Source organism: Sparus aurata, chromosome 10, assembly GCF_900880675.1.
Source record: "Sparus aurata chromosome 10, fSpaAur1.1, whole genome shotgun sequence".
Lineage (NCBI taxonomy): Eukaryota > Metazoa > Chordata > Actinopteri > Spariformes > Sparidae > Sparus > Sparus aurata.
The window spans coordinates 24,313,746-24,341,049 of NC_044196.1; the positions used below are offsets into that span (position 1 = coordinate 24,313,746).

Consider the following 27,304-nt stretch of genomic DNA (forward strand, 5'->3'; position numbering starts at 1 on the left):
TTTTTCCTATTAAATTCTTGTGTAAATATGCAAAAATAATGGTTTACTATGTTATTAATAAATGTATAGGCCTAATTAAACTTGTTAAAATGTACATTTTGGTGTAATTTCTTTTAAGAAAAATATATCATGACATAGTGAATGCATTCATCACTCAATCGGGTATTTACATGACAGATTATAGAGTTTAAAATCTAGCGGTCCAAATGACCCCTTACGGTCGTTCAAGTAGTTGTGGATTTCCAGCCTTCTAAAGTCCAGCTGACACTTTGGTCGAATCAGAAACATATAATTTGACCGGATCTAACTCTTGGGTCGTGTAAAGCGCACTGTTATGCCTTAACCAAGATATAGATCTGGCTGAATCCGTCACAGTTGCTGGTAAACTGATTCAATTCACCCACCAGGCGCCAGCACACAAATTCCCCCGCATTTGGCGGATGGCGGGTGCTAATTTCGATCCCTGCAGTGTAATGAAGACATACATTCATTCTTTCCCCGTTACATAGTTAGATATGATTATCGAGAGCTCTCTCTCTCTCGCTCATGCTCTGGCGTCTTGCAACGAGGATGACACCCGACACTGCGGCACGTTGCCAAGCTCTATAGGAAATGCAATTTTAAATTAAAACTGCAAGCAGTGATGAACGGGCCCTCGCAGTCCATGCATGTCGAGGCATGCTGCCTGTGGGGCTTGCGTCTCGCTGAGGAAATCGTTCCTTTATAATTTCGGTGGTCTGCGACTGCTGGTATTAAATAATGTACACTGAAGTCAGAAAAACTGTGTGAACTGCTGCATGATTCCCCGGTCAAAGACTGAGTCGATGGTCTGCTTCTGGAGCTGGCTGAAGAGAATGTCCACACGAGGCATTATACAATGAAATAGTTTCAGGAAGAAGCTGAAAGTATCATCGTCCAGTAGCCTCACAAACCCTCCAGCTTCCCGCAGAGTGGTAGGCTCAAACTCCCCTGATGTTTTCAAAACACTGGATGATGTCACCTTTCTGCTCAAACGCAGTGTTCACAGCACAGATATGGAAGTCCCATCTTACTGTGCTTGCTCTTGGGAGTCTGTGTGCCACCACTCTGTCAAGCACACTGGTTCTCTTGGGAGATCTTGAAAAAAATCCAGAGAATCCAGCCAGGTCAGAGAAGAACTGATTAACTGATGGGATGTGAGATGTCACCTGCTGCGTGATGAAAGCTGAAGAGGAAGAAATTGCAGCTTATGGGGGAGTTGCTGTTGTGCTTGTCCCTCTGGGGCTTTAACAGCCAAAAGTGTAAGTCTGAAATAAGACCATCAGCTGAAAGCCAACACGATTTTCTACATGTCTATGTATATATTGTCCATGTGAAGTAAAAGATGTGGGATCCAAATCAAGCTGAAGAGAACTTTTCCTCCAGTTCTTCCAGCTGCTCTCCACTCTAGTGATGATGTCACACACTCTAGCTCAAGCAATACACAGCCATTATAAAATCAGAAGACGGTCTAAAAATCCTTAAAACTAAAACTGATTTGAAAACCATAAAAATTTTTAAAAACTGAATACGTGTGCCCAATAGTTCACGGTCTTCTGACTGTGTTAAACGTGGAATGGTGTCTGTAGCTCAAGCTATAAGGTACAAGAAGAGGTTGAAAGTCGATGAGTTTTTAAGAGGATTTGAAGATTTTCCCATTTACTTCCCATTCAAACTTATTAGACTGCGACCAGAGCGCCATGGAACACAATTGGCAAAAGTGTTGTGGTAATCGGAATGTATTTGGTGAAAATACGAAAGACTGTCTGTGTGGCACAATGTGCAGGAATTTGTTGTTTTACATTTTGGCCGTCTTTTGGTCTATCAAAATTCTTCTGATACGTTTTGGGCAGGAGGATCCACAGATGCTTCATGCAAAGTTTGGTGTAAATTGCTCAAATTGCCTAGGAGGAGTTTGCAAAAGTACTTTTTTAATTTGTCGCAATTTTGCAAATGGAAAATTACTGCAACAGTGGGCCTGGCCTACATGACACAATTCAGCTAAATTCAGGGAACACGTAGATATAAGGTTTAACAATGTGCCATGTATTCTGTGGGAGTAATGGGCCAAAAATGCTTTTACATCGAAAATAGCGCCACCTGGTGGTCATTTTTTGTCTGTGAGTTACAGGGGCCATTCTATACCACCCCTATGAATTTCATTTCCATAAGCGTTATGGTGTGGGCACAGGGCCAAATATAAAATTAAACTGGCACCAGAGTGCCACCTAGTGGCGGATTGGTAAGTCCTTTGTCAGATATCCTCAAGAGGGTAGTGGCAATGATTATACCAAGTTTTGTGTCAATCCGCCCAACTCATGTGGAGATATAAAATATTTAAATTTAAAGAGCGCCTAAAAAATAGGCACATTTAGAGAGATTGTTTGGGATCGTTAAGCGGGCCACTCCAGTTGTTTAGGCAGGCCGGATGTGGCCCGCGGGCCGTAGTTTGGGGACCCCCGGACTAGAGTGTCACTACTGGAGGTGCCTAGTGAGACATGACATAGTGACTGACATCTAGCGGCTAGATGCCTTCCCAGATAGCAAAATTGTTGCTGCTTAGAACTGGACCAGATACGCTAATCTGGCCATCATGCCGCATGGGATGGTACTTCGGTGGTCTGCTCCTGAGCTCCAGCTTTTCTGGCCTGAGTCTGGGCTTGTGGCAGGCCAAAGTGTCATCTTTCCACGTGGTATGTAGGCCGGATGAGGGTGTCAGGTAAATTTTGCTATCTAGGTTCAGTGTACAGATATTAAATTTTTTTTCCAATTGCTAAAACACAAATTTGCAAACTAGGCTGGTTTTATCAAAATACTTAACACAATTCACAAAACCACACACCCAAACTGCAAAATACCTAATATATCCTGCAAAATGAAGCAATGCAACCAAAACTACATATAGAATAATCAAGATCAAACTTTTGAACCAAATGGCACACACTTCATTCGTATCAAAAGTAGGGCTGTCAAAGTTAGCGCGTTAATAACGCGTTAACGCAACATCCTCTTAACGCCGTTAATTATTTTATCGCGCGATTAACGCTCGGTATTTTTAAAAAAAGAAACGCGCGTTGTATGATTTACGGCTGTCGGTAGCACCTGTAGTCTTGAACCAGAGGGTGGTAGAAGAATAAGAAAGGGAATCAGAAGAAGAAGAAGCAGGGTTGGCGGTTCGGGAAAAACTCGGTGGACTGAAAAGCGAAAGTGAAAGGAAATGGAGAAAGGACTTATGAACAGCAAATTCACTGCTAGATGGTTAAATTATCTGCACGTACTGTCGACATGAAATGAGTTACCATTGAAGTACGTCGAGTCTGATATATCATGTGCAAGCCAAACACATGGCAGATGCACCGGCCCCCCTCGTCAAAAGCAGACATCACCATGTTTTGATCCCATTTACTGTTGAATAAACATTTTCATAAAGCAAGCATATTTGCCTAACCCTAACTCTAACCCTTTCTTATGTTGTTAAAAGTATCAAGAACATGAAAAAAATACATTAAGTTACATTTAGAACAGAAAAAAATGTGCCAAAAAAATTGCAATTAATTTGCGATTAATCGCGAGTTAACTATGGACAAAATGTGATTAATCGCGATTTAAAAAAATAATCGTTTGACAACCCTAAAAGATTTTTGTCTAACCAACTACACGCTGTTGGGCATAATGAAAAGCACTCTCATCTTTAGTATGCTTTGCCATAATACTAAAATAGTTCAAATTCTTCAGATTGTTGACATGCACAGAAATATTTGCAGATACACACACATTTATTTTTGTAGTTTTCACCAAACAAGTCAGTGCAACATATGCACAGCAGGTATATTTACATTGGAGTGAACAAAAACATGCTCATAAAACAGTAAACTGAAAAGGAAAATGCGAGAGGCTGCACTCTCTGTCCAGCCGCTCGCATTGTCAGCTCATGGTTGATGACATGATAAACTAAAGGTTGCTCTGATTTCATGTGAAAGTTGTTGTCTTCTTTGGCCATGACCTCCTCTACCATCTCTACCCCTACCTCTCACTCTTTCTCCCCCTCCCATTCTCCCCCTCCTTCTTCCTCTTCCTCTCTCTGCAACATCTTCCATTGTTGTTGTAAAAAAAAAAAAAAAAAAAAAAGGGGCTCATCTATGGTCTTTTAGTGCTTACTTCCTGATTGAAGTGGTAACAATTAACAATTGTTTGGGCAGGTGGCAAATGTCCCATTTCTGCAGTAGGTCATACAGCTGGAATGTTGAGTTGGCATGGCACATGTGCACGTGCGTGTGTGTGTGTGTGTGTTTGTGTGTGCGGCACCAACCTGAAACATGTCTGTATTGCTGTCATGGGTGTACTCCACAATGACAGAGTGGCTCCGTGACAGTGTGTAGGAGATGCTGTGTTGGCTTTTGTTGCTGAGTGCCTGCCAATGGAAAAGACATTATCCAGGTCACATAACAAGGAGAGCTGAAGGTCTGGCCTCCAGGAAAATCTACCCAGAGGACATTTTTTGTTCTGGAGGAACAATGCTATCTCTAATTCAAAATGATTGATATCATTTTACTAGCTGAGGTATTGTTATGATGGAGAGAGACCATCTCATGTTAAAGCACTGTGTGACTGTTTTTTGTTACAATATATAAGGAATAGTTCAGAACACATATACAATACATTATATTTACAATATACTATATACATACAATCCTATTATCTATAATATTTAAAATAGTAGGGTAGACTTGCAGAGAAACATCGTGTATATAAGTAGTTACACAGCAGTGCTTTGAGCAAAATGCTAATGTCAGCACATTATCATGCTCACAGTGACAATGCTAACATGCTGCATTTTCACCATCTGAGCTTGGTGTGTTGGCATGCCAACATTTGATAAATTGCAGGAGACACAAAGCACAGCTATCATTAGTTTGGCTTTTATTTGGTCATCAGCAAAAGTATTGGAAACATTTAATATTTGAGCTTCAGGGTGGTGTAATACACAAATGGAAAATCATCCATTTGTAAAGTGTGTTTTGGCTTACAGTATCACATTTCTTTAAGCAATAACAGAGTACTTATAATATTTCAGTTATATATTACTATAGTTGCGTCATGCAACCAACAATCTGCGTTACAGACCAAAGTGAAGCGTTCATGTTGTCTTTTTAAGATCCACATCAACATGACCATATTAATATAGGCTCTCTGTGTTTAATATAGCCTAGCCTATAAGTTCTTTGTTCAGTGTCTGTGTGACTGAAATATTTTTGTTGTATTTTGCAGGCCTAATGATGAAGCGTTAATCGTCCAAGCGCACTTTAATTTTCATTCTTGAAGCACATATGCCCATGTATTCCTTGTTCAGTGGACTAAAATGAAAAGGCATAGAGAGATTTTTGTGTATTCACGACATAAGTGGCTATATTATAGAAGATATAGGTCTGTTGTGTTTCATATAACTAAGACTGCTATAAAAAAATATGTATTCCTATATCATATATGAGACTGTGATCCTTTGTCTGTCTGCTGTGTCCAAGGCTATTAGTTAATTTAAAAAGATCTAGGCTATTCAATTGTTCTATAGAGGTTATTCGGGGCATTTTGTTGAAAGTAACTAAAAAGTAGTGTAATCAGTAATATAGTACTCTGTCAATGATACACTCGCTGAGTTATTTATAGTGTTCAGCAGTGCTGAGGAAACCCAGAAGATTCCTCCAAACTGTTGAATTTAAAACAAGAGACACCTGCAAGGAAATGTTGGTGTTTTAGGGGTGCTGTGGAGGACTACAACAAAATCCTCTATAACCATTAATGTAGCGCAGTGCCTGTGAGTACTTTGTTTGGTTAGTTACAGCTTACAAACTGAGCACTAATTTAAAGTGAAAACTAATTGGATAAGATGTTATTTACCTTTGACACCAGAGGGGTTGAAACATTGTGGATAACATCAGGTTTGACTCCGTTGGCTTTAGGTCTCTTATAGAGGGCAAGGCGACTTCTTCTCCGACCTTTGTCCCCATTGGCCAGTGACCCATTGTGCCTGTGAAACATAAGAAGGAATGTACTCACTTGTGGCCATGATGATAACAGGGTTAAAACAATTCATTTTGTGTTTCCTGATGTTTTCTCTTTTAACAGAAATACTTTTTTTACTCACATAGACATATGCATTTTAATTGCTATACAACAGCAACTAATCCAGCTATCATGAAGTGGTTATGGGTCGAGTCACTATTATAAATCTGCCAAACTTTGTCAAATTTATGTACAGTGACCTCAAAATTCCAAACGGAAAACTGAGGACAAAACTCCTACAATGTCACCCCGTGCCTTTGATTGGATTGTTGGATGCTGTCATTCAAAACTATGAGACATGATGACTCATATTGGTGATTCATGAATTACTTGCAGCTACTAATTACTACTTTGCAATGTTGTAGAACACAGATTAATTAAGGTTCAGTACACATTAAATACATAAAGTCAAGGGTATACACACTAAATTCCCCCTCAGAAGTGTCATGCATAACACTGAGGCATGACAAAAAATAAAATGTCTAAGCTTCACTGTGTAGAAAGATGAATGTGCACAGTTTAACACTAGAAGGCTGATTTCACATACATCTGCTGAAGTGTTCTCTTTGCTCATTAAAATCAGATTTTAAGAGGCGGGCCCACAAGCATGATTTGTGACATCACAAATAGTTTGGAAGTCAATCCTGGATATCTTGTATGCAGCAGTTAAACTTGGGAAATAAAAAATATTAATATATTCAGAAATTCTTAAGTTGGGAGAAGGAACTGATGCCATTTCAAAGGTTTTAATGTGGTAACTATACCTTCTACTGCAAAAACATTTTAGACACACAGATGTTCAAGTTCACTTCGAGTAAACTTACAAAGCATTTTGTCTATGTCAAAGACACATGTTAAAGTCACTAATCATCATACAAAATAAAATCACAAACGACTGCACATTTTATATCATTTATGTAAATTGCAAAGAGAAGGTTCCTATGATTGATCCCTATGATTGCCACACGTGACCTCTCCTAGATCTAATGGGTTCTGTTAATATTTAAATGATGAGTATGATTATTTAGGTAAGATTTAAACCAACTTATATGCATATCACAACCAACAATCTGCAATGTACAGTAATATATTGCATGAAATTTAATATTTACTGTATCAATACCCTCTGAAGGTCAATTATGTAACCCAATGTCTTCAATTAACCTGGCTCTATCAGTCAGGTCAATAAGGAGGGACTCTGTGGAATATTATTTCCTGAACACTGATTAGCATTTATTAAGAAAAGTGTTCTCTCATGTTATGCTAGCCACAGAGAAGCCATGATTAGATGGATGTTGTGAAATGTCGATGGCAGGTTATCCCCCCTCTCTCTGTAATCACATCAACAGAGAACCAAGCAATTCTCATTATTCATCAGTGCCTGGATCAATAGGTCAAGGAATGGAAGCATATATCCGTGTCCCTGTCCTCCACTCATACTAATGTGCAGTCTATTTCATGTCTGTCTATGTCTTTTTTGTGTTCCTCATGAAGGTGAATGAATGTCAAAAATGTTTTGAACTCTTGCACTCTTGCACAGAACTCTCTCTCTCTTTCTCTTCTGTGTGTCCAGCATCACTATGCAATTCAGTTTCCTTCTTTTGTTGGCAAGACACAAGGAGTGCACTTGATTTGCTTTGTAGATAGTTGGCCCTGCCTTTAATCAGAGAGAAACCAATTACGATCCTCAGCTCAAATTTAAAATAACTGCACATAATATTCCTTCTGTGTAAAGTTAAACCATAAACCATTAAGTCTATGGTTATTTTTCTATTAATATCGTGTAGCATAAAATTATCTTGCAAGATCTAAGTAGGTGTCTGGGTGAATGATGCTTGACCTGACTCAGGGCTCACACTGGGTCTCAGATACCTGTAAAAACCTCTAGGTAATGCTGAGGATATTGTGTGTGTGGTTGCAGGAGATGGTGCATGGACTGAAGCAAAATGAGAACTTAGACCTATATGGGCTCTCAATCAATGGATGATAGCCATAAGTGAAAAATATTGCACTACACATCTGTCCATGTCATGATATGTTACCAGATCTGTTTTTTGTTTTTTTTACCTAAGGTGATGCATTAAGATGTTACTGATCTGATTTTGCTCAATTCTTGCCTGCAGATACTTCACAGTTGTAGTGTTTGAACAGTTACTGTGAATGGTTGATTACTCTGATTAAAAGAGATCATATCTGAAAAACACTGAAGTACACAAAGACAGCATGTTGGGATGGTACCCACCGTGATCAGATCTAACTAAGTTGTGAGATGGGTCTCTAAAAGAACCAAAGCGCCCCTGTACTGTACATGCAACATCTATTGCATGTCTGATCGTCCTCTGTGGCTCTCCCTGAGGTTTCTTCCATCTTTTTGTTCCTCTGTTAAAAACATTTCTTTTCTTAATATGGCAAGTTTTTCCTCACTCGAATTGAGGGTCTTCGGACAGGGAATGTCGTTCACTTTACAGACTGTCAAGCCCACTGAGGCAATGAGATTTTTGGCTATATAAATAAAATTGAATTGATTTGATTTGAGAAAGCTTGCATCTAGTTATTTATGAATTTAAAAGCCACACTCACACTGGAGGTCTTTAGACTAAAACAGAGTTGTGAAAAAATATTTTTCTAAACAAGAGTGTTGACCCAAAGGAAAACTAATAACACACAAAGACCCAAGACCAACTGTATCAGATTGAATATTATTGAATTGATCCTGGGTCAGGTCTCAGAGACTAGCAACCTAGACGAGCTCAGACTCAACCACAAGTGGACATATAATACAATGTACATCAGCAGAAATGGCACTTCATGATCTCACCCTAATACGATGAGCTCGCCATACTTGACGGGCTCCTTGTCCTCAGAGAAGACTCCGTCGTGGGATTGTGAGCTTGACCCCAGAGGAGGCGAGGGCTGGCTCTTGTTGCAGGATGGGCGCAGCTCCAGAGATGGGGGGGGACACAGCGCCTCTGAGCTACCCTCCAAAACCATGCCCACCGGCAACAACTGGGGCTCGCTGCTGGGGAGGGGAGGATAGGGGTTCAGAGAAAAGAATGAGTCAGAAAATATTGTGTTACTGATAATGAAACTCAATTTCAGTGTGTCAGAATATTATGCAATGAAACACTGGATCATACCTAAAAAAGTGCAACACATTTTGGTATGTCTTTTATGTGATCAGAGATGTGTCCACTAATACTGAGCAACCAACACAACCTACACTATCAACATTTTCCACATGTTTTATAAAAAGTGAGGCAAATGTGAATGTGCCTTTAACGCGCATTGCTAATTGGCCAGCAAGGGATGATGCCACTGGCTGCAAAAAGAAGTCTGATTGTATCTAATCTTATGAAGAAATTACCCTACTTCTCACTTGATTTATAACTTAAGTAAACAGTTTTCTCAAGGATTTATGGTCTCAATTTCCCGTTTTCAAGTCAAAACAGCATGATGTTCATTTTGCAAAATAAGATGCTGAGCAGTCAATTTTGCACCAATAATGGCAGATGAGACTTTTATAGGCACTTTCTTGACCTAAGTACCTCTGTTTGAAATGTATTGAATGTATTTTATTTATTGATGAACATGGGGAAAAGGTCAGACAGATTTTATCTATAAAAAGCACATGAAAATTACCCAGTTTATACTGTCATCCAGCACTGTTATTACAACCATCATTAGGTCGTAATGACATCACCCATATTCAACAGACACTTATGAAGCCTTGAGTTGTGATGACTGCTCATTAGTAACTCGCTCATCAAAGAGAAATACTTGCCAAGATATTGGCAAGTATCTCTTGCCAATCAATAAATATTTGCCAATCAATAAATGCCCTAACTATATGACCTCAAAAAACATCAGGCTTTACTGTCTGTGAGTGTTAGCTATCAGTCTGTACTCAACTGCTTTTCAGCTAGAATGTACAGATGGAAAATGACGAACAGAGTCAGTTCCCTCTACGACGTTTATTGCTCACAGGTTTTCAGGCCAGCGTCACCGCTAACTGCTGCTCACTACTTTGCTGTAGCAACCTTAAGCTGTAGCAGCTGCTCGGTTAGCTGTGGAGCTAAGTGGCCCTATTAGCTGATTGGAGTCTGCCCGTGTGTTTGGACCATGACCTTGGATGACGGGGGGAGTAGCCGCAGGATCAACTCAGCAGAGCTTGGTAGCCTCTCAGTAAACATGGCTGGACATGGGTTAAAGTGTGTTTTATGATGAGTTAACTAGGCAATGAAGCTTGTCTTAGTTCAGTAGAATAAATTCAAGTTGTATTTTTTGGCTTAGTTAGGAACACAGATGTAAAACTCTGCTGCTGCTTACATATTTCTCCCAGCTGAAACTACAGGGGCTATCACCTTCTGCAGCACAAAGCGGTATTACAAGACAGGATGTGTCAGGGCTAGCTGATTAGCATTCTCACTTCAGTAGGCATCTTTTTAACACATTACACAGATGTCTTTTAAATAAGGTTAACACTGTTTTTCTCTAGGGTCTGTTGATAACATTTCATTTATTGAAAGTTTTTAACTGTGAAACCTAAACCTAAATGATGATAGCACAAGACATGTGCCTGTGACAGAATTATACATGTTAGCAGAAGAAGTCTGCTAACGTCAGCAATTAATTGTTTCATTTAGCACTTAAGTACACAGAGGTCTTAATGATGAGGGTCACCGTCCCAAAGGCGTGATCTCTATCAATTTTGATATTCCACTCAACACAAAGCCAATCATTTACAGTCCTTTAGCTGACAAATCTAGTTGAGGTGTAATGTGCGTTATTACTGTAGCACAGGGTGGATGGCCAGCTTCACTCTTTGTGATGTTGGCTCTTCTGGTAATTGTCATTCTCTTTGTGCAACTGGAGTGCTTGCTGTTTGCTGACCCAGGGCCTTTACGGAACAGCCAACCCATCCTAATAGGATTGGATGGGCACAAGTGATCCAGCTTTATTGACACAGGCAGAAAAACTGATACCTGCATCTATGAACCCTGTTAATACTTAGTGATGCATGTCTTGAGCCTCACCATTTTACCCGTGGTTATGAATTACATTGTGTGACTACGGAGGAGTGATATAAAGCCCAGGAAGTAGTGCTGGAAACAGAGCATGTCCCTTTCACAGGCTCCACAATTAACAACCAGAAAGCCATCAATTTACAAACAGTTGTATCCGAGATTCTTAACAAAGCCCAGAAGAAATGCAGCCTTTTACTGAGCCACAGCCACCTAACAGAGGTGGAGCAGGATCACTATTCCTTTAATTTCTACAAGAGCGCTACTACAATGACATTTCAAAGCTTTTGATTGCAGTCCTGTCAAATTAAACTAAGGGCTTGGTATTAAAACACATTCAACTCAACATACAATTTTCTTGATAACAGAAATCCTCGAAACACTAACAAAATTTCAATGACAAGCATTTAATTAACTGGTGAGAGAGTAGAGGATATATGAATATCAAGCTAAAAAGAGTGGGATCATTTCTACCACATACAGTATGAGTCACTACGTGGATATTTTGACATTCGTTTTACAAAAGTCAAACAAAGCTCAATCCCTGTCTCTGCACACAGGTTCTAAGCCAGTTCTTAATGCTCAAGCCTATTATTAATCAAAAGTGGGCGAGACCACCTACATGGTGAAAGGCAAGTGGTGCAGAAGCATGACAAAGCCCTACAAGCTTTGTTCTCCCTTTGAGCAGATTAGATAATCATCCTGGGAATGTGAATGTAATAACACTGAAAAATACTATCCCAAGTTTGGATGCTTTCCTCTTCCTTTCTGTTTGATTTTTCTGCGTCAGCATTAAGTAAACATCCTTTTAGATCATCATTCACATGAAAATAAGGACTACAACACCAGTGAGTGAATTGCATGGTCATTATTAGATGTGACTGCATTTTGGCCATCTGATGGGGCCAAATGAGAAGAATGCCCGCTCATAATCAGATGACGGATGGCAGAATGCAGATTCAGGTATCCAGAGGCCATCTCATTACCTAGGCTCTCTGTAGCCCTGGCTGGATATTGAGCAGTGGCTGCGATGCATAGGTGAAGGCAGAGCGGACTCAGGGGGGCCGGGTTGACAGAAGCAAATGAAGGGAGAGGGAGGAGGAATGCAAGAGGAAGAAATAGACGGGGGGTCTTCCTCTGAGTTAGGAATTCACAGGGCCTTATAGGTTTTTACAGGGGAAATTTTGTGTTTTAGATGTATTTATAATCCCCAAATGATTTATTTTAAAACCTATATGCCCCAAAATTACGTTCCCAACCACTCACATTTGGGAAAATCACTGCTCACCAATACTAATTCCTAATTTAGTACCAGAGCCTTCTTATTTCAAAAGTTTAAATTTGTTTACACTTTGTGGAGCTCATCAAGATAATGTTGTTATGGCGAAATAGGGTTGACAAGGTTGTTATCAGCTCCAAATACCTAACAAATGTATCCAATTGGTGCATCCTTCTGAAAAATTAAGCAAGAAAATATTTAGGTATGGCATTAGGTAAAAAAAATGCCATTTATTTCAGACTGTGGTTGGGTGGGTGTTGTCCTTAAGTATCTTTTGACTCTGTGCAGACATCTTACTTTCGATTTTTTTAGGAGGGTAGTGATGTGTGAAGAAGCTTAAAAGTTAATTCTTGACATTGTTAGTACTTTCTTCAAGAGTTATCTGATCTCAAGATACAGTTATCTGTATCTCAAGATCTTCATCAGTGAATAGAGTTGTGAACCTTTGACCTTGTGTTTTTACATGGCCAAAGTTAAATATGAAGGTCAAGTGATGACAGCTGAACAAACTTCATGAGCAACAACTTAATTCTTGGATGAAGACCATTGCCATTTTTCCATCACATCTGGGTTACCTATTTGAAGGTGTGTCTTAAACCTTAAACCAATGGTCCTGTTCACTATTAAAGAATCACAGCTAACAAAGTGGCTCCACTAATTCAGTTACAAACATGTTTCATTTACTATAACTTCTTTGCAATAAAAGCTTTTATTTTATAATGAAGCAGCATTACAGGAAACGTTGTGTTTTCAGCACCAGTAACTAAACATGACTCCTGACACAGCTGAAAGTGAACACGCTGAAACAGTAAAACACAGCAGATGTTTGAAAGTAAGAAAAGAGTAGTAGAAAGTATGAAAGAAACTAAAGAGATTTAGTTAGAAGCTAAAAAAGTACTGAGAGCTGAACACACAGACTTTTAAAAATCTATTTCACTCAGGTTTCCTGCGCAGACATGAGTACAATATTCACCTGAGGGGGAGACGAGCGCTTGTTACGGGTTGGCTGCTAGTGACCATAAGCTAATTAGCTTGTGGCTCAGTTAGTCCTGAAGCATGTGGCTCTACAGTTCTATGAATCATGATGGGAGTCACCATGGGTGAAAATGGCATGTATAGCCAGATTTATTTCAAGCCAAGACAAAACCAAGAGTGTTCTGGTGAGTTTTGGTGTGATTTTACTGCCGTCTAAACATTACCTAAGATCAGTGAAAAAGAGGAACTTGAATCCAGAAAGTGTATGGTTGTTTTTTTCTGCTTAGTCCCAGGGCTGGGGCAATGTCTTCATCCAATGGTCAAGGTCCATCAGTTATAAGTATTAAGATGATTTGGTGGCATTAATAAAGTAGATATCACCACAGCAGAAATGATTAACCTCCTGTGGGATCATGTGAGGGTTAATAAATATTTCACTGCAAACGCCCCTCACTCTTCCTTAGTACTTCTCTCTGTGTCTGCACTGTAAATGATCTAACTGAGCAAAATTACCATCAGGATAATCTATAAAAGCAAAAGAGGCATGACTGGTTACATTGGCGGAGGTAGACGAGAAGGAGTGGGAGGTGGGAGTCAGAGGAGGACAAAGAGGAGGAGGAGGTATGAAGGGCAAGGAAAGGTGAAAGGAAGAAACGAAAGTGGGGATGGAGGGCAGATGAGAGATGATGCTGGCCCCTTAAAAAGAAAAACACACAGCAAAGCATGAATGCATCTGTGTGGATTTTAAAGAAATGAGGGAAATGAGGAAGAGGAGGAAGAGGAGGTGGAGAGTGTGTGTGTTTGGGTGTATGTGTCAGCAAGCGCATGCGCAGAAGTAGCTGGCTTTGGCAGGGTGATGGATTGCCTTTTCTGTGCCACGCATTTTCTAATCAACCCACAGCCACATCCTGGGGGTGGGGAGAGAGAGAGAGAGAGAGAGAGAGAGAGAGAGAGAGAGAGAGATGAAACAAAGAAAAGCTGTCTGACAAAGGAAAGAAAGGAGAGAAAAATAACAATAAAAAAAAGGGAATGCAGTCCATAAGAGCAGAGTGGAGTGGCTGGAGGGTTTGTGGTAGGAACGGATGCTACTGCTGATGGTTCTCAGGCTCACACACGGTATTACACAACACTACAAACAAATAATATCGCCCTGTAAACCACGTAATATCAACCAACCAAAACCACGCAACAAAACACACTGTATCACAGCATTACGACACAGCACTGACCACAGATCATAATGCTGTGCATAAATTCAACACAGGGCAATGCAAAAAACCCTTAACATAATGTAACAAAACACAGTCCACCATGATCTATACACAACATGGCTCTACACATCACACAACTGTATCACAGTGATTTTAGAAATATAGATATATAGTTATAAAGATTGAAAGAAAAAATCATCATAATTTTTTTTTTAACATAAACCAATATGTTTGATATGGATCTCTTAAATGTGGGCATTAATTGCATTAATCAGTGTATTTAGCCACACTGCTGGCATAGCTCTAGGCTGTCTGTCAGTTAGTCCAGACTGAAATGTCTCAACAAAAATGTGACATGTTGACGTGACATTTTGTCAAAATTTATTCATCTTCCAAAATCTTATAAAATTTATCAAAACACCTGCAAAACTGATGACATTTCCATCAGCCTCATCTGTACTTGCTATTTAGTGTTTTAAGGCATATTAACATTAACTTTGTGATGTATTGCCAGGTCATATTTTACACATGTATGTGTATGTAGATCAAAGCACTGATATGCCTCATGATAGCTTAGGCAGCCAATCACAGAGAGACGTGTCGCCAGCAAAACTATTGTTTTTATACAGCACCCCTGGTGTGTGCTCCTCTCTCGCTCTGCTTTGCATTTTTCTCACGATTTTCAGGGGTTAAAATATTCTGAACTTTTCATCATAACATTTCATCAGCTGGTCCCACATGCAGCCCCATTTTCACAGGCACACCACTCTCCAAGTATGTGTTATCAGGGCCGAACAGAGTGGCTAGCATGGTTGTCGACTCTTAGTTGTATGATATTAATGATAAATCAAATGGCTATGTGTAATATAAAAGCTGTTGATTTCGGTGATTTACCCACAGATAAGTGGATACAGGGAGCTAATGAGCTGTTTTCTCGAGCAGCAGGTGGCTGTTTTCACTGAAAAAGTTTGAAAAACACAAAGTACACTACCAGTTCCGCACTAAACAGCAGACAGGCACAAGTCAGTATAGTGGAACTTTAAGCTGCTGAACGTAAAAGACAGCACTAGATTTTTTTTCTGAAGAGTTGGTTGAGACCAAAATCAGAGCTAAGGCAACATGAATATTGGATTCATATTCATCGGGAAGCTCTGCAACTGCTGTATGTGGAAATAAGCAAATGTTGGCTCATACATAATATATCAGCTTTGAAATGTAAGATAGTTATATGTTAATGTTGTTTTTCATTTGCTCAGCTGCCCCCAAGTAGCCAACAAAAGAGCAATAGTGGCCAAATGCTGCAGTGAACACATCATTTTACAGTATAAAATGGAACGTGTCACTGCTCTATTGTTGAAGAGACTTATTTGTCAATAAGTCACCAATTTACAGTTGTAACATGATGTGAATAAGCTCAACCATTGCACAGGTATCAGTCTCACTCGACAATCTGATAATGCACAGGAAAAACACAGGTAATTGCGCTAGACAGTGCAACAATGTGACACAACTCACTGTGCCACATTAATGTGAAGCTCAGCTCAACAAATAGGTAAACAGTTGAACACAACATGAAAAATGCAATGCATCAGTAGAGCATGATTCAACACCAAAACAGCCGACCATTTCCTATTTTTTCAGTTCTACTAGCTCAATTCATCATTTCTTATGCCAGTCCTTCTGCAAACATTAAGTCTTCCTTTGGCTTGCTGTCCATATTTACATATATTTGCATTAAAAAGACTACTTGTGTATTCCATTTGTTGATCGTGATTTCACATTTTGGTTTCGTGGCAGGAGCAGTGTAGGAGTATAGTATAGTACCCCCCCCCCCAATCCTGTTTTTCTTGGACATTTGTGGTCCCTTTTCTGGCTTCCCTCTCCTTTACTCCCAGCCTTCACTCTCTCTAACCGCCTACTGCAGGAAGGGCGAGTGTGTGTATTGTGCAGAAGAGAAAGAAAGACTAAAGAGGGAAAGAAAGGAAGAGTCACATTTGTCTCTTCCAGAAACAAATGAACAGAGAGCTAAATATACTTCAGCTGACAAATGAACTCTGCAGTGAATTATGGCCTCATGACAAGACTCATCTCACTACTTCTCCTCATCAACCTGTTTAAATAAAGATATTGCACTTGTCTCTTCACATGTATTCTGAGATAATGGATGAATCAAAAACATACTCAACAGCATAAAACAGTCAATCATACACAGATTGGTTGTGTCTGTTTTCATATTTTAAAGCATGACAGAGCCACAGATCAAGCCTGCTCCACATTATGTAACACAACAACCAGTGTTATGAACAATTATGTTACCCTCCCTCACCCCCAGATGGATCTCCTTCTATATCTTTCACCTTCTCTTTCCGCTTACAACCTCTTAAAACCAAAAACCTGTTTCAAGCGTTTAACTTTAGGATTATCTATTGATTATTTGTGGGGTAACAGAGTTCCAGACCTCTCACCCACATTTGCGAACCCTTTTAAAAAATGAAAGGTCTGGTGTAGACCAATCAGGGAAGGAATGATAGAATAAGAATTGGGACAACATCCTCCCACATAGCTAGCCTTCTTCCAAGCTACATTAGTGTAAAAGGTGAATAAAAAATGTGTGCTTGCGATTGATATCGCTGTAAAGGTTGTTGTAAAATTCAGGTATATATTGCATTAATAATTATGTAAATAATCGTTATCAGAGATATTTTAATTGTTTATATTCTCACTAATGTCCAGTCACAGGATGAGGAAATGGATAAATGGGACTCAGGCTGGCCAAAAAATGTAAAATCAGAGACTGTTATGCCAACAACATCTCAGATCAAGCTGTTCACTCAACAGGTTGACTGTGTCCCAGATGAATGCTTGCAGGACTACACGAGGAGAGGTGGACTCTTTGTTAGCATCATTAATGTTTGGTGCTCATGCAGTCAGTTGATGGACAGTGTTTACCTAATGTTGAACCTGTAAAGATGCCAACCATATTATCATCACCAACTCACTGCTGCTGTTTTACATACACCCCAAGCAAATTCAATAGATGCACTCTGTGTATTCTTGTATATAAATAGCTATATGTCATTTGTATTTGTGTAGCATAAAGGAGTTAAAGAACTTTCATTTCGTTACACAACACTGGGCACTTTTGAAACAAACTATTGCACATGGTGCAAATGCATTTAGGGTGTGTCCAAGCCCATTTTGCTACTCAAACTGTGGATAATCTGGCAGCAAAGTGCAGCACATGGTGCAAAGAGGTTGTATTTCAGAATCAGCATCAGATATCAGTAATACCAGTCCAGAAAAAAAAGAAGAAAAAATCAAGATGCTGACGCCCTGTCTGGGCATCTACACTGGCGAGAAGACCCCGTTGCTATGGACGCGCCTAGCATCACAAGCCGACAGAGGAGCAAGTGGAGGCAGTGTGACCGAGTGCTACGCCGACAAGACCCAGTTGCTGTGGATGCTCCTAACATCACAAGCCGACAGAGGAGCAAGCAGAGGCGGTGTGACCGAGTGTTATGCTGACAAGACCCAGTTGCTATGGATGCTCCTAGCATCACAAGCCGACAGAGGAGCAAGCGGAGGCGGTGTGACCGAAGGTGGAAGCGTGGCTGTCGGGGAGGACTAACAGCTAAGCTAAAACGCCACTGCCATCTATCTTACTCTCAAATGTTCCCTGGAGAACAAAATAGATAATCTGCAGCTGGAAATAACAAGTAAACAAGAGATGAGGAACTGTTGCGCAATAACTCTGACAGAGACATGGCTAAATTCATCAATCCCAGACAATGCTGTCAGCTTTGAGGGACTGGCTACATTTCGTGCTGACAGGAGGTGCGCACTCCAAGACCACCCCAGAGGGGGTGGTCTATGTATTTACATCAACAACAACTGGTGTATAAATGCTAAGTTTGTCTCAAGCCATTGCTCACCGGACATTGAGCTTTTGAATGTAAACTGCAGACCATTCTATCTGCCTAGGGAGTTTACCTTAGTTTCCATCACTGCTGTGTATGTGCCCTCCAGTGCTGACACTAAAGAGGACATGAAGGTTCTCTACCAGACTATCAGTGAGTTGCAAGCTACACACATTGAGAGCTCTTTCATTGTCACTGGAGATTTCAACCAGGCCAACATGAAGTAAGTTCTCCCACATTTCCACCAGCATGTGCAACTAGGGGAGTAAATAAATTAGACGTGGCTTTCACCACCATGAAAGATGCATTCACAGCAGGCCCCCGCCCCCATCTTGGCTCTTCAGACCATCTATCTGTTATGCTAATTCCAGCATATAAGCCCCTGCTTATAGGTGAGGGTGCAGTCTGAGAGGGCTATGGAGGCACTACAGGACAGTTTTGTGTGCACTGACTGGGATATGTTCAAAGCAGCTGCCACTTACAATAATCACATCAACATAGGTTATGACATAAAGTATGCCATGTATGTGTCAGCCTACATTAACAAATGCACAGAGGAACTCTGTGCTAGCAAATCCATCACCACCCGGGTCATCCAAAAACCCTGGATGACTGATGAAGTACGCAAAATGCTAAAGGCATGGACCTCAGCCTTCAAGTCTGACGAGATGGCACTGAGAACAGCAAGACTTGAATCGTGCCATCAGACGAGCAAAGCATGCTCACAGTCGAAAAATCCAATACTTTTTCCATGATCCCGCTAACACCAGGGATATGTGGCAAGGCATATGGACTATCACCAACTACAGGATTGCCCCTCCTGTGTGTGACGATGAAATGGACTTCCTAAATGAACTAAATATATTCTTTGGGAGGTTTGAGGCACTGAACAACTCTCTTGCTGTGAAATGTTTTCCCCACCAGGATGAAAAGGCACTCTGCCTTGACATGGCTGAGGTGCAAAAGTATCTGAGGAGTGTCAACTCACGGAAGCCTGGGCGGGTGCTTAGCGAATGTGCAGATCAGCTGGCTTGGGTCCTAACGGACATTTTTAACACTTCAATGGATCAAGCCAAAGTCCCATCATGTTTCAAAACTGCCACCATCATCCCAGTGCCAAAGTAATCTCAAATCACATTGAGTCCATTGAACTCACTCCTATTATGATGAAGTGCTTTGGAGGGCTGGTAAAGGAGCACATCACCTCCAGACTCCCTGCCTCGTTTGACCCCTTCCAGTTTGCCTACCGGCCAACCGCTCCACTGAGGATGCAATCTCTACCGCTCTTCACTTGTGCCTTGCACACCTGGAGGGGAAAAACACTCATGTTCGAATGCTGTTCCTGGACGTCAGTTCAGTGTTTAATACCATCATTCCACAGCATCTGGTAGACAAACTGGGACCCCTGGGCTTCAGCACCCCCCTGTGCAACTGGCTGCTAGCAGCAGCACCAAGTTTCTGGGGGTGCACATCACAGACAACCTTAACTGATTTGTGAACACTGCGGCACTGGTCAAGAAGACACAGCAACATCTGCACTTCCTGCGAAGGATGAGGAGAAAAAGATACACTGACATCAAACTGAGGGGGAGGAGCACTGCTGTGTCTCTCTGTGGGTGTCCTGATCTCAGTCGGTGGGTCAGGTAGGACAGGTTAAAAATTTATCATTTGGATAAATAGAGGGTTACAAGTAGCTGGGGGACGTATTTGTTTGTTGAAAATATTAATGACATTACCTGCATTGATCCTCCAGCAGCAGAATCCATATGTGTTTCTCTACATTACCAGGAGCATGTCCGCACAAGAAGCAGCTGATAAATGTCACTGATTGTTTAAAACTTCTGACTCAACAGTATCGGTTAGTATTTCATGTTAATTTATGTTCAGAGTTCCTCTACACATCAAAAGCTCACACAAACAGTCCAGATTCTGTCCAGTATGTTTGCTTTTCACACAACATGGTTGCTGGGCATTAAATGTGAACTGGGGGACTTCCGGTTTGACGAGCGAGGTGATGGCAGCATAGGAAAGTTGCTCCCAACATATCGAAGTAAAAATTGCCCACAACAACTCGAATAAGTTTAAAAATGTGAGAGTAGATGAAGTTTAGGACTATGGGTTTTGAGAATGCCTAAATATCAGCCGAAAAAGTTCATGCAGTCGGAGTTAATTGAGAGAGACGAAGTTAGCCAGGAGCTCCAAGCTAGCAACGAAATGGAGGATACGGACCCGAACCACGGCCAAGAGCAGATGGAAGAAGCAGGTCTGGGCCTTATACTGAAAGAACTAAGGGAGTTTAGGAAGGACAACAGTCAGCAGCTGAAAGAGATCCGTGAAGAAATAAATAAAACTAACACTAGGATAGAGGAGGCGGAAAAGAGGATCAACACGGCCGAAACTCGGATTCAGGGGACGGAAGAAGCCGTTACGGAGCTGCTGAAACTGCAGATACACCTGGATGCAAAGCTGACGGATCTAGAGGGTCGCTCCAGAAGAGAGAACGTCAGAATCCACGGAGTTAAAGAGGGAGCGGAGGAGGACTCTCCATCGATGGTGGCTCGATGTCGAGCGTTTGCTGCGGGAGGGCCTGGGGCTCTAGGACTCCTTTGAGCTGCGAGTGGAGAGAGCTCACCGCGCCCTGACACCGAAGCCGCCAGCGGGAGCTCCACCGAGGTCCATTGTGGCTAAATTGTCAAGCTGAAGGATGAAAGAGGAGTTACTGAAGCTGGCCTGGCAAAAGCGGGGATTTCAACTTCACGGAAAAAGTGTTAATCTGGATCATGACTACGCGCCAGATGTGTTGAAAAAACGAAAGGAATATGCCGAAGCGAAATCAGTACTGAAGGAGAAGAAAATCAGATTTCAAACTCCGTTCCCGGCCCGGTTGAGAGTGTTCTACCCGGAGGGGACAGTGGTGTACGGATCAGCGGGGGAGGCGACCGGGGACATGGCGAAGAGGGGGTCTCGGTTATTAAACACCCGGAATCTCTGCTGGAGCAGATTCAGAAGTTCACATGGCGAACGAGCAGGAGATCGGGGAACCGGGAGAGAGCAGGCAAAGGGAGGAGCTACGTGGAAAAACTACAGGTGTTTAGGCGCCAGGATCCAGAATGACTATAAAACATCTGTGATTCACGAGTCGTTGGGGGTCCCGGAGATGAAGGGGTGAGTTTTTATTCTAAAGAGGAGAATCCGGGAGAACCAGCTATCAGTAAGAACAGACTGTGAACAAGTACTGTACATTACGGGAACATTTTACAGGCTATAACTATGAACATACAACAAAGTCGGGAGTTTTGTTTTCCTCTGTCAGACAGCCGGATGGACATTAGAATAAAACTGCAAATGGCTGAGGGCCCTCTCTCACCGGCTGGTGAGGGAGGATTTCCCTCAAGGCCCTTTTACCATCAGGGCCTAATAAGGGTCGAAATGAAGACCTCACTATTGGAAGTCTTTTTTTCATGTGTTACTGTGTTTGTGTTGTTCCTCATTAAGAGGCATGTTTTGCTGCCGTTCCATGCAGCTTTTGGGGTGCTGCCTGTGATACATTCAGTTAAAGGTGAATACTTATGTTGGTGCGAGAGGGTTTTCCCTTTTATAATTTCCTTTCAATATTGGACACTATATGCAAGCAATTAAAATAGCAACTTATAATGTGAATGGTCTAGTCAACCCTATCAAAAGAAGTAAGATTTTGACAAAACTAAAAAGAGACAAAGTTGAGGTGGCGTTTTTGCAAGAAACCCATCTTTCAGACATAGAGCACGCTAAATTAAAAAGATTGGGCTTTAAGTATCAGTTCTCATCATCATATGCAAATGGGCATAGGAGAGGGGTGGCAATATTAATTTCCAGTAAAATATGTTTTGAGTCCCTATTTGAAAAGAAGGACACAGAAGGAAGATATGTGTTTTTGAGAGGGAACTTAAATGGCTCACTGATAACTTTGCTGAATATATATGCCCCCCCTAATTCTGATTGGAGTTTTTTTAGTCAAGTATTTGAATTGATTATAGCAGAATCTCAAGGGGTATTAATTTGTGGGGGTGATTTCAATATTAGATTATGCCCTAAACTGGATTCATCAAAAACACAGGTAGCTCAGCCCAGTCACCTGAACAAAAGGATCAATTCGGCAATAAGGGATATTGGTTTAGTGGATGTGTGGAGAGAATTAAATCCCGTAAAGAGAGACTATACATATTTTTCTAATCCACACTTGTTGTATTCAAGGATTGACTACTTTTTAATCTTTGGTAAAGATTTACACAGGGTTGGTGATTGCAGCATAGGGATTATGGACCTTTCGGACCATAGCCCTCTGTATTTAAAACTAAATCTCGAACAGTCCCAGAGAAACACCTTATGGAGATTAAACATACATATTTTGAATCATATGAAGGACCAAATTAAGAAGGATATTACCGACTTTTTGGATCAGAACGACAATGGAGAGGTTACACCTCCGATATTGTGGGATGCATGTAAAGCAGTGCTGAGGGGTAAGATAATCGGGTGCAGTTCCCATTTAAAAAGAACTAGGCTAAAAGAGCTAAACCAGCTCCAAACAGAATTGAAACAGTTGGAACAAAAACATAAAGACACAAATGACAAGGAAATTAAATAAGCACTTAGGAGGAAAAAGAATGAAATAGATGAGATCTATACAAGAGAAATACAAAAAAAGTTAATATTTACAAAACAGAAGTATTATGAAGGAGGTGGGAAAGCCAGTAAATTGTTGGCTTATAGGCTGAAAAAGCAACAGGCAGAGAATTCAATCCATAAAATTAAAAACCCGATGACTAATTTAGTACATTATAAATTGGAAGAGATACAGAATAGCTTTGAAACATATTTTCAAAGACTATACTCTCAACCTCATGTTAATAGAGGGAAAATGGAAGAATTTTTTGAGAAAATTAATCTTCCTAAATTGACGGGTGAACAGAGTAACCAACTTGCAATAGAAATTACAGAGAAAGAAATAAGAGCAGCCATAGCCCATCTTAAATCAGGGAAAGCTCCTGGCCCTGATGGGTTTCCTTCAGAGTGGTACAGGGTGATGGGGGATTCATTGATCCTTATGTTGCAATCCACCTTTAATTGGGTTCTTAAAAGGAATATAATACCGCCCTCCTGGAGGGAAGCAGTTATTTCACTTATTCCAAAAGAGGGGAAGGATAGATCTGAATGCGGTAACTATAGACCGGTTAGCGTGTTAAATCAGGACTATAAGATCTTTACACATATACTGGCCAAACGAATAGAAGGACTGTTGCCACAAATCATCAGCCTTGACCAGACGGGTTTTATTCGTCAGAGACAAACCCAAGATAATATCAGACTCTACATGTAGTAAGTCATATAATAGAACAGGATTTAGAAGCAGTTTTAGTAGGGCTAGATGCAGAAAAGGCGTTTGATTGTGTAAATTGGTCTTTTTTGTTCAGAGTCCTCGATGAGTTTGGTTTTCACAACTCCTTTATTAAGACAATAGAAGCTCTTTATGATAACCCGAGGGCTAGACTTAAAATTAATGGTGTAGTTTCGAACCCCTTTTCCCTGGAAAGTGGAACAAGGCAGGGTTGTCCAATTAGCCCCCTTTTATTTGCGATTTTTATTGAACCCCTGAGTCAATGGATTATACAAAATAAGAACATTAAAGGAATACATATGAAAGGAGGGGAACAAAAGATTTCCTTGTTTGCGGATGACATACTGATCCAGTTATCCAGTCCAGAACAATCTCTAGTACATTTGTTTTCACTTTTGGATCAATATGGATCTTTCTCTGGGTATAAGTTAAATGTTTCAAAAACACAAATTTTCAGTTTCAATTACAGTCCCTCAGAAAATGTGAAGAAAAGATATAATTTGAGTTGGGAAGCTGAATCCATGAGGTATTTGGGGGTGAATATACCAGCAGACTTGTCAAAACTGCTCTCACTGAATATTCTCCCCCTGAACAACAAAATTAGAGAAGACATTAGGAGATGGGATTTAATACCATTTCTTGATTTTGGTTCACGTATTGAATCTGTTAAAATGGTTATTCTGCCGAGGTTGTTGTATCTCTTTCAATCCCTTCCACTAGATATACCTGATCAACAGTTCCAGGAGTGGGATAAACTCATCTCCAGGTACATTTGGCAGGGGCGCCGACCAAGAATCAAATATCAGAATTTACAGTTAGCAAAAAATAAGGGGGGTGTTGCGCTCCCATGTTTAAAAGATTATTACATTGCAGCTCAGTTGAGACCGTTAGTGTGTTGGTGCAACCCTGAATATAGTGCTAGATGGAAGGAGTTGGAGGAGGCCATAACAGCAGAGTTCCCAATTCAAGCGGCAATAGGGGATAAGGGATTGATGAATAAGTTAACTGATCTGAGAAACCCCTGGATTAGTTTACCACTTAAGCTGTGGAATAGGCTAATAACTAAAAATAATTTGAAAGAGGCGATAAAAGTACTGAGATGGTGTACATTTGATCCAGATTTCATGCCTAAAACTTTAGATTCAAGATTCAAGGCATGGAAAACTCACGGATTAACAGCATATTGTACTTTTTTGTTTAAGGGGTCAGTGAACAGTTTTCAAAATCTAAAGAGACAATTTGGTCTAAATAATGATGACTTCTTTAGATTCTTACAGGTTCGCCACTATGTTGAACAAATAAGGAAAGAGATTAAACAAGAGCAATGGGATAACATTCTACCAAAAGTATTTATGGATGCATATGTTTCAGGCCCAGGCCAAAAAACAATCTCAAGACTCTATAGGGGTTTACAACAAATGAAGGGTAGCTCATTGCATGTAAAACAGAAATGGGAGAGGGAAGGAAATCTAGTTTTAAGCGAAGAAGATTGGGAATATTTGTGTGAGATACAATGGAAAACTTCAAATTCAACACTATGGAGAGAGTTTTGTTGGAAAACCCTTATTAGATATTTTATCACTCCAGCTCAAAAAAGACACTATTCCAATTCATCTATATGTTGGAGACAATGTGGTTGCCCCGAGGCAAATCATTTTCATATATTTTGGTCTTGTCCAATATTGTTGCCTTTTTGGCAAGAGGTCTACAACATTTTGCAAAAAGTATTTCAGACGGACATTACTTTTGAGTTTGTATCATTATATTTAGGAGTTTTACCATTAGAAAATGTCTCCTCTAATGACAAATACTTATTTCAGATTCTAAGTGCTGCTTCTAGAAAAGCTATAACAAGGAAGTGGTTAAAACTAGAAAAACCTACAGTGGATGAGTGGATTGACATCATTTATAACATTTTTAAGATGGAGAGAATTACTTTTGCTATAAGACTAAAACAGGGTCTGTTTTTGAAAAAATGGGAAAGATGGATGAGATATGTCACTCCGGTTTGTCCATCGTTTGTCTAGTACCAGGTCTCATATCCATTTCCTTTTTTCATCTATGTTTTTCCTTTTTAACCCTTATGCATCAGTAATTTTTTTATTTTTTTTTTCTCTCTAGTATAGCAGATGTGCACCCCAGCATTCTTGTTCCAAGCCTAAGGAGTTATGGGCTTAATATTTTTTATTTATTTTATTAATGTCATCTTTTATGTGATTGAGGGAGGACCAATCATCCCTATCTGTATTGTCAGTGGTATTGTGGAAGCATTATTGTGCAACTTAGTTGTAATTCACAGATGAATGGATGAGATTGGTGAATTGATATGTGAATGAACATGTGAACCATGAAAATCATAATAAAAACAGAATTGAAAAAAAATAAATAAATGTGAACTGGGACACTTGCGTGGCATGCAAAGGCTCATATAACAAAATGCAAATTGTAGTCTCTTTATGTTACGGATGGCGGGGTCTTGCTGATGAGTTGAGGAGTCTCACAGTCTAAGGAAATGAAGTTGCCCTGTTGTCTGGCGGTACAACAGCAGATACTTCTGTATCTGTTGCCAGATGGTAGCAGGGTGAACAAACTGTGGCTGGGTGACTGTTGTTGTTCGGACTTTCCAAGTTTAGCCCTCCGAAAAGGCTTTACAGGCAGCACACAAATGCTATAACTCGTTTTTGTGTAGGAACCTGTGTCCTCTCATCTCCTCATCATCAGGAGGCCCTGTTCGTGTGTCTGTGCGTCAACTCTCACCTACTAACCTGTTCCCTCGTCAGAGGGTCTGGAAGACCCCCCTTTTGTCACCTTTTTGCCCCGGCAAGGAGATAACATTTTACAGACAGAACACCCCCTTTCTCTAAGGCGGGTGAAAGCCATTTGTCACCTTTTCCCCTCTGTAAGACACATTCTTCTCCTCATTTTCATGACACTTGACAGTCTTTTTCCCCCAGGTCATAGACATTTGAGACTCAGGATTTAACATTTCTGCATCTGGAGTGAATAACAACTGTTTTTCTACAAAAGGGGTGCTGATAATTGAGTGCCCTGTTGATTGTAAATAAGGAACGATTGGTCACTGGATCAGTGTTACCTTTTTTTGATGTGGCAGTTGCTCCGGCAAGAGATAACAACACTGAAATCAACATCTGGCATTCGCTTCTACGTGTCAAGTGTAAGTTTACGATGTTTTTGTTTAAAAGCTGTTTGCATTCCCAGTCTACAGCAGAAGCCAGTAGTAGCCAAGTTAATCCTGGATGAGGATTAAACTGGAATTTCATCTTTTCCAAAATAACATGTTCTTAACCAGCATGATAAGGTCTCAAATTTGATGTTTTTTTCCATCGTTCTGACATGAAATTAACCCAAATTACAAATTCTGGTTTAATGTGTCTGAATGTTTGGTGGAACCACAGTGCCACCTTTTAGTAAGTTCCGGTATAGTT

The 27,304-nt window shown here is 40.5% G+C and overlaps 1 protein-coding gene across 2 annotated transcripts in view; it reads right to left on the reverse strand.

Moving 5' to 3' along the window:
• The window catches only part of peli3 (pellino E3 ubiquitin protein ligase family member 3), a 96,320-nt gene that overhangs the window by 24,620 nt on the left and 44,396 nt on the right, over positions 1 to 27,304 (reverse strand). The window contains exons 2-4 of one of the 2 annotated variants that reach the window (XM_030431911.1): positions 8,897 to 9,097; positions 5,914 to 6,043; positions 4,328 to 4,429 (exon numbers count right to left, since the gene is read on the reverse strand). In XM_030431911.1, coding sequence (XP_030287771.1) covers positions 4,328 to 4,429; positions 5,914 to 6,043; positions 8,897 to 9,069 — 405 coding nt within the window. In that variant the 5' untranslated portion in view covers positions 9,070 to 9,097. The remainder of the gene's footprint in view (positions 1 to 4,327; positions 4,430 to 5,913; positions 6,044 to 8,896; positions 9,098 to 27,304) is intronic. The other variant, XM_030431910.1, reaches the window with a different exon arrangement.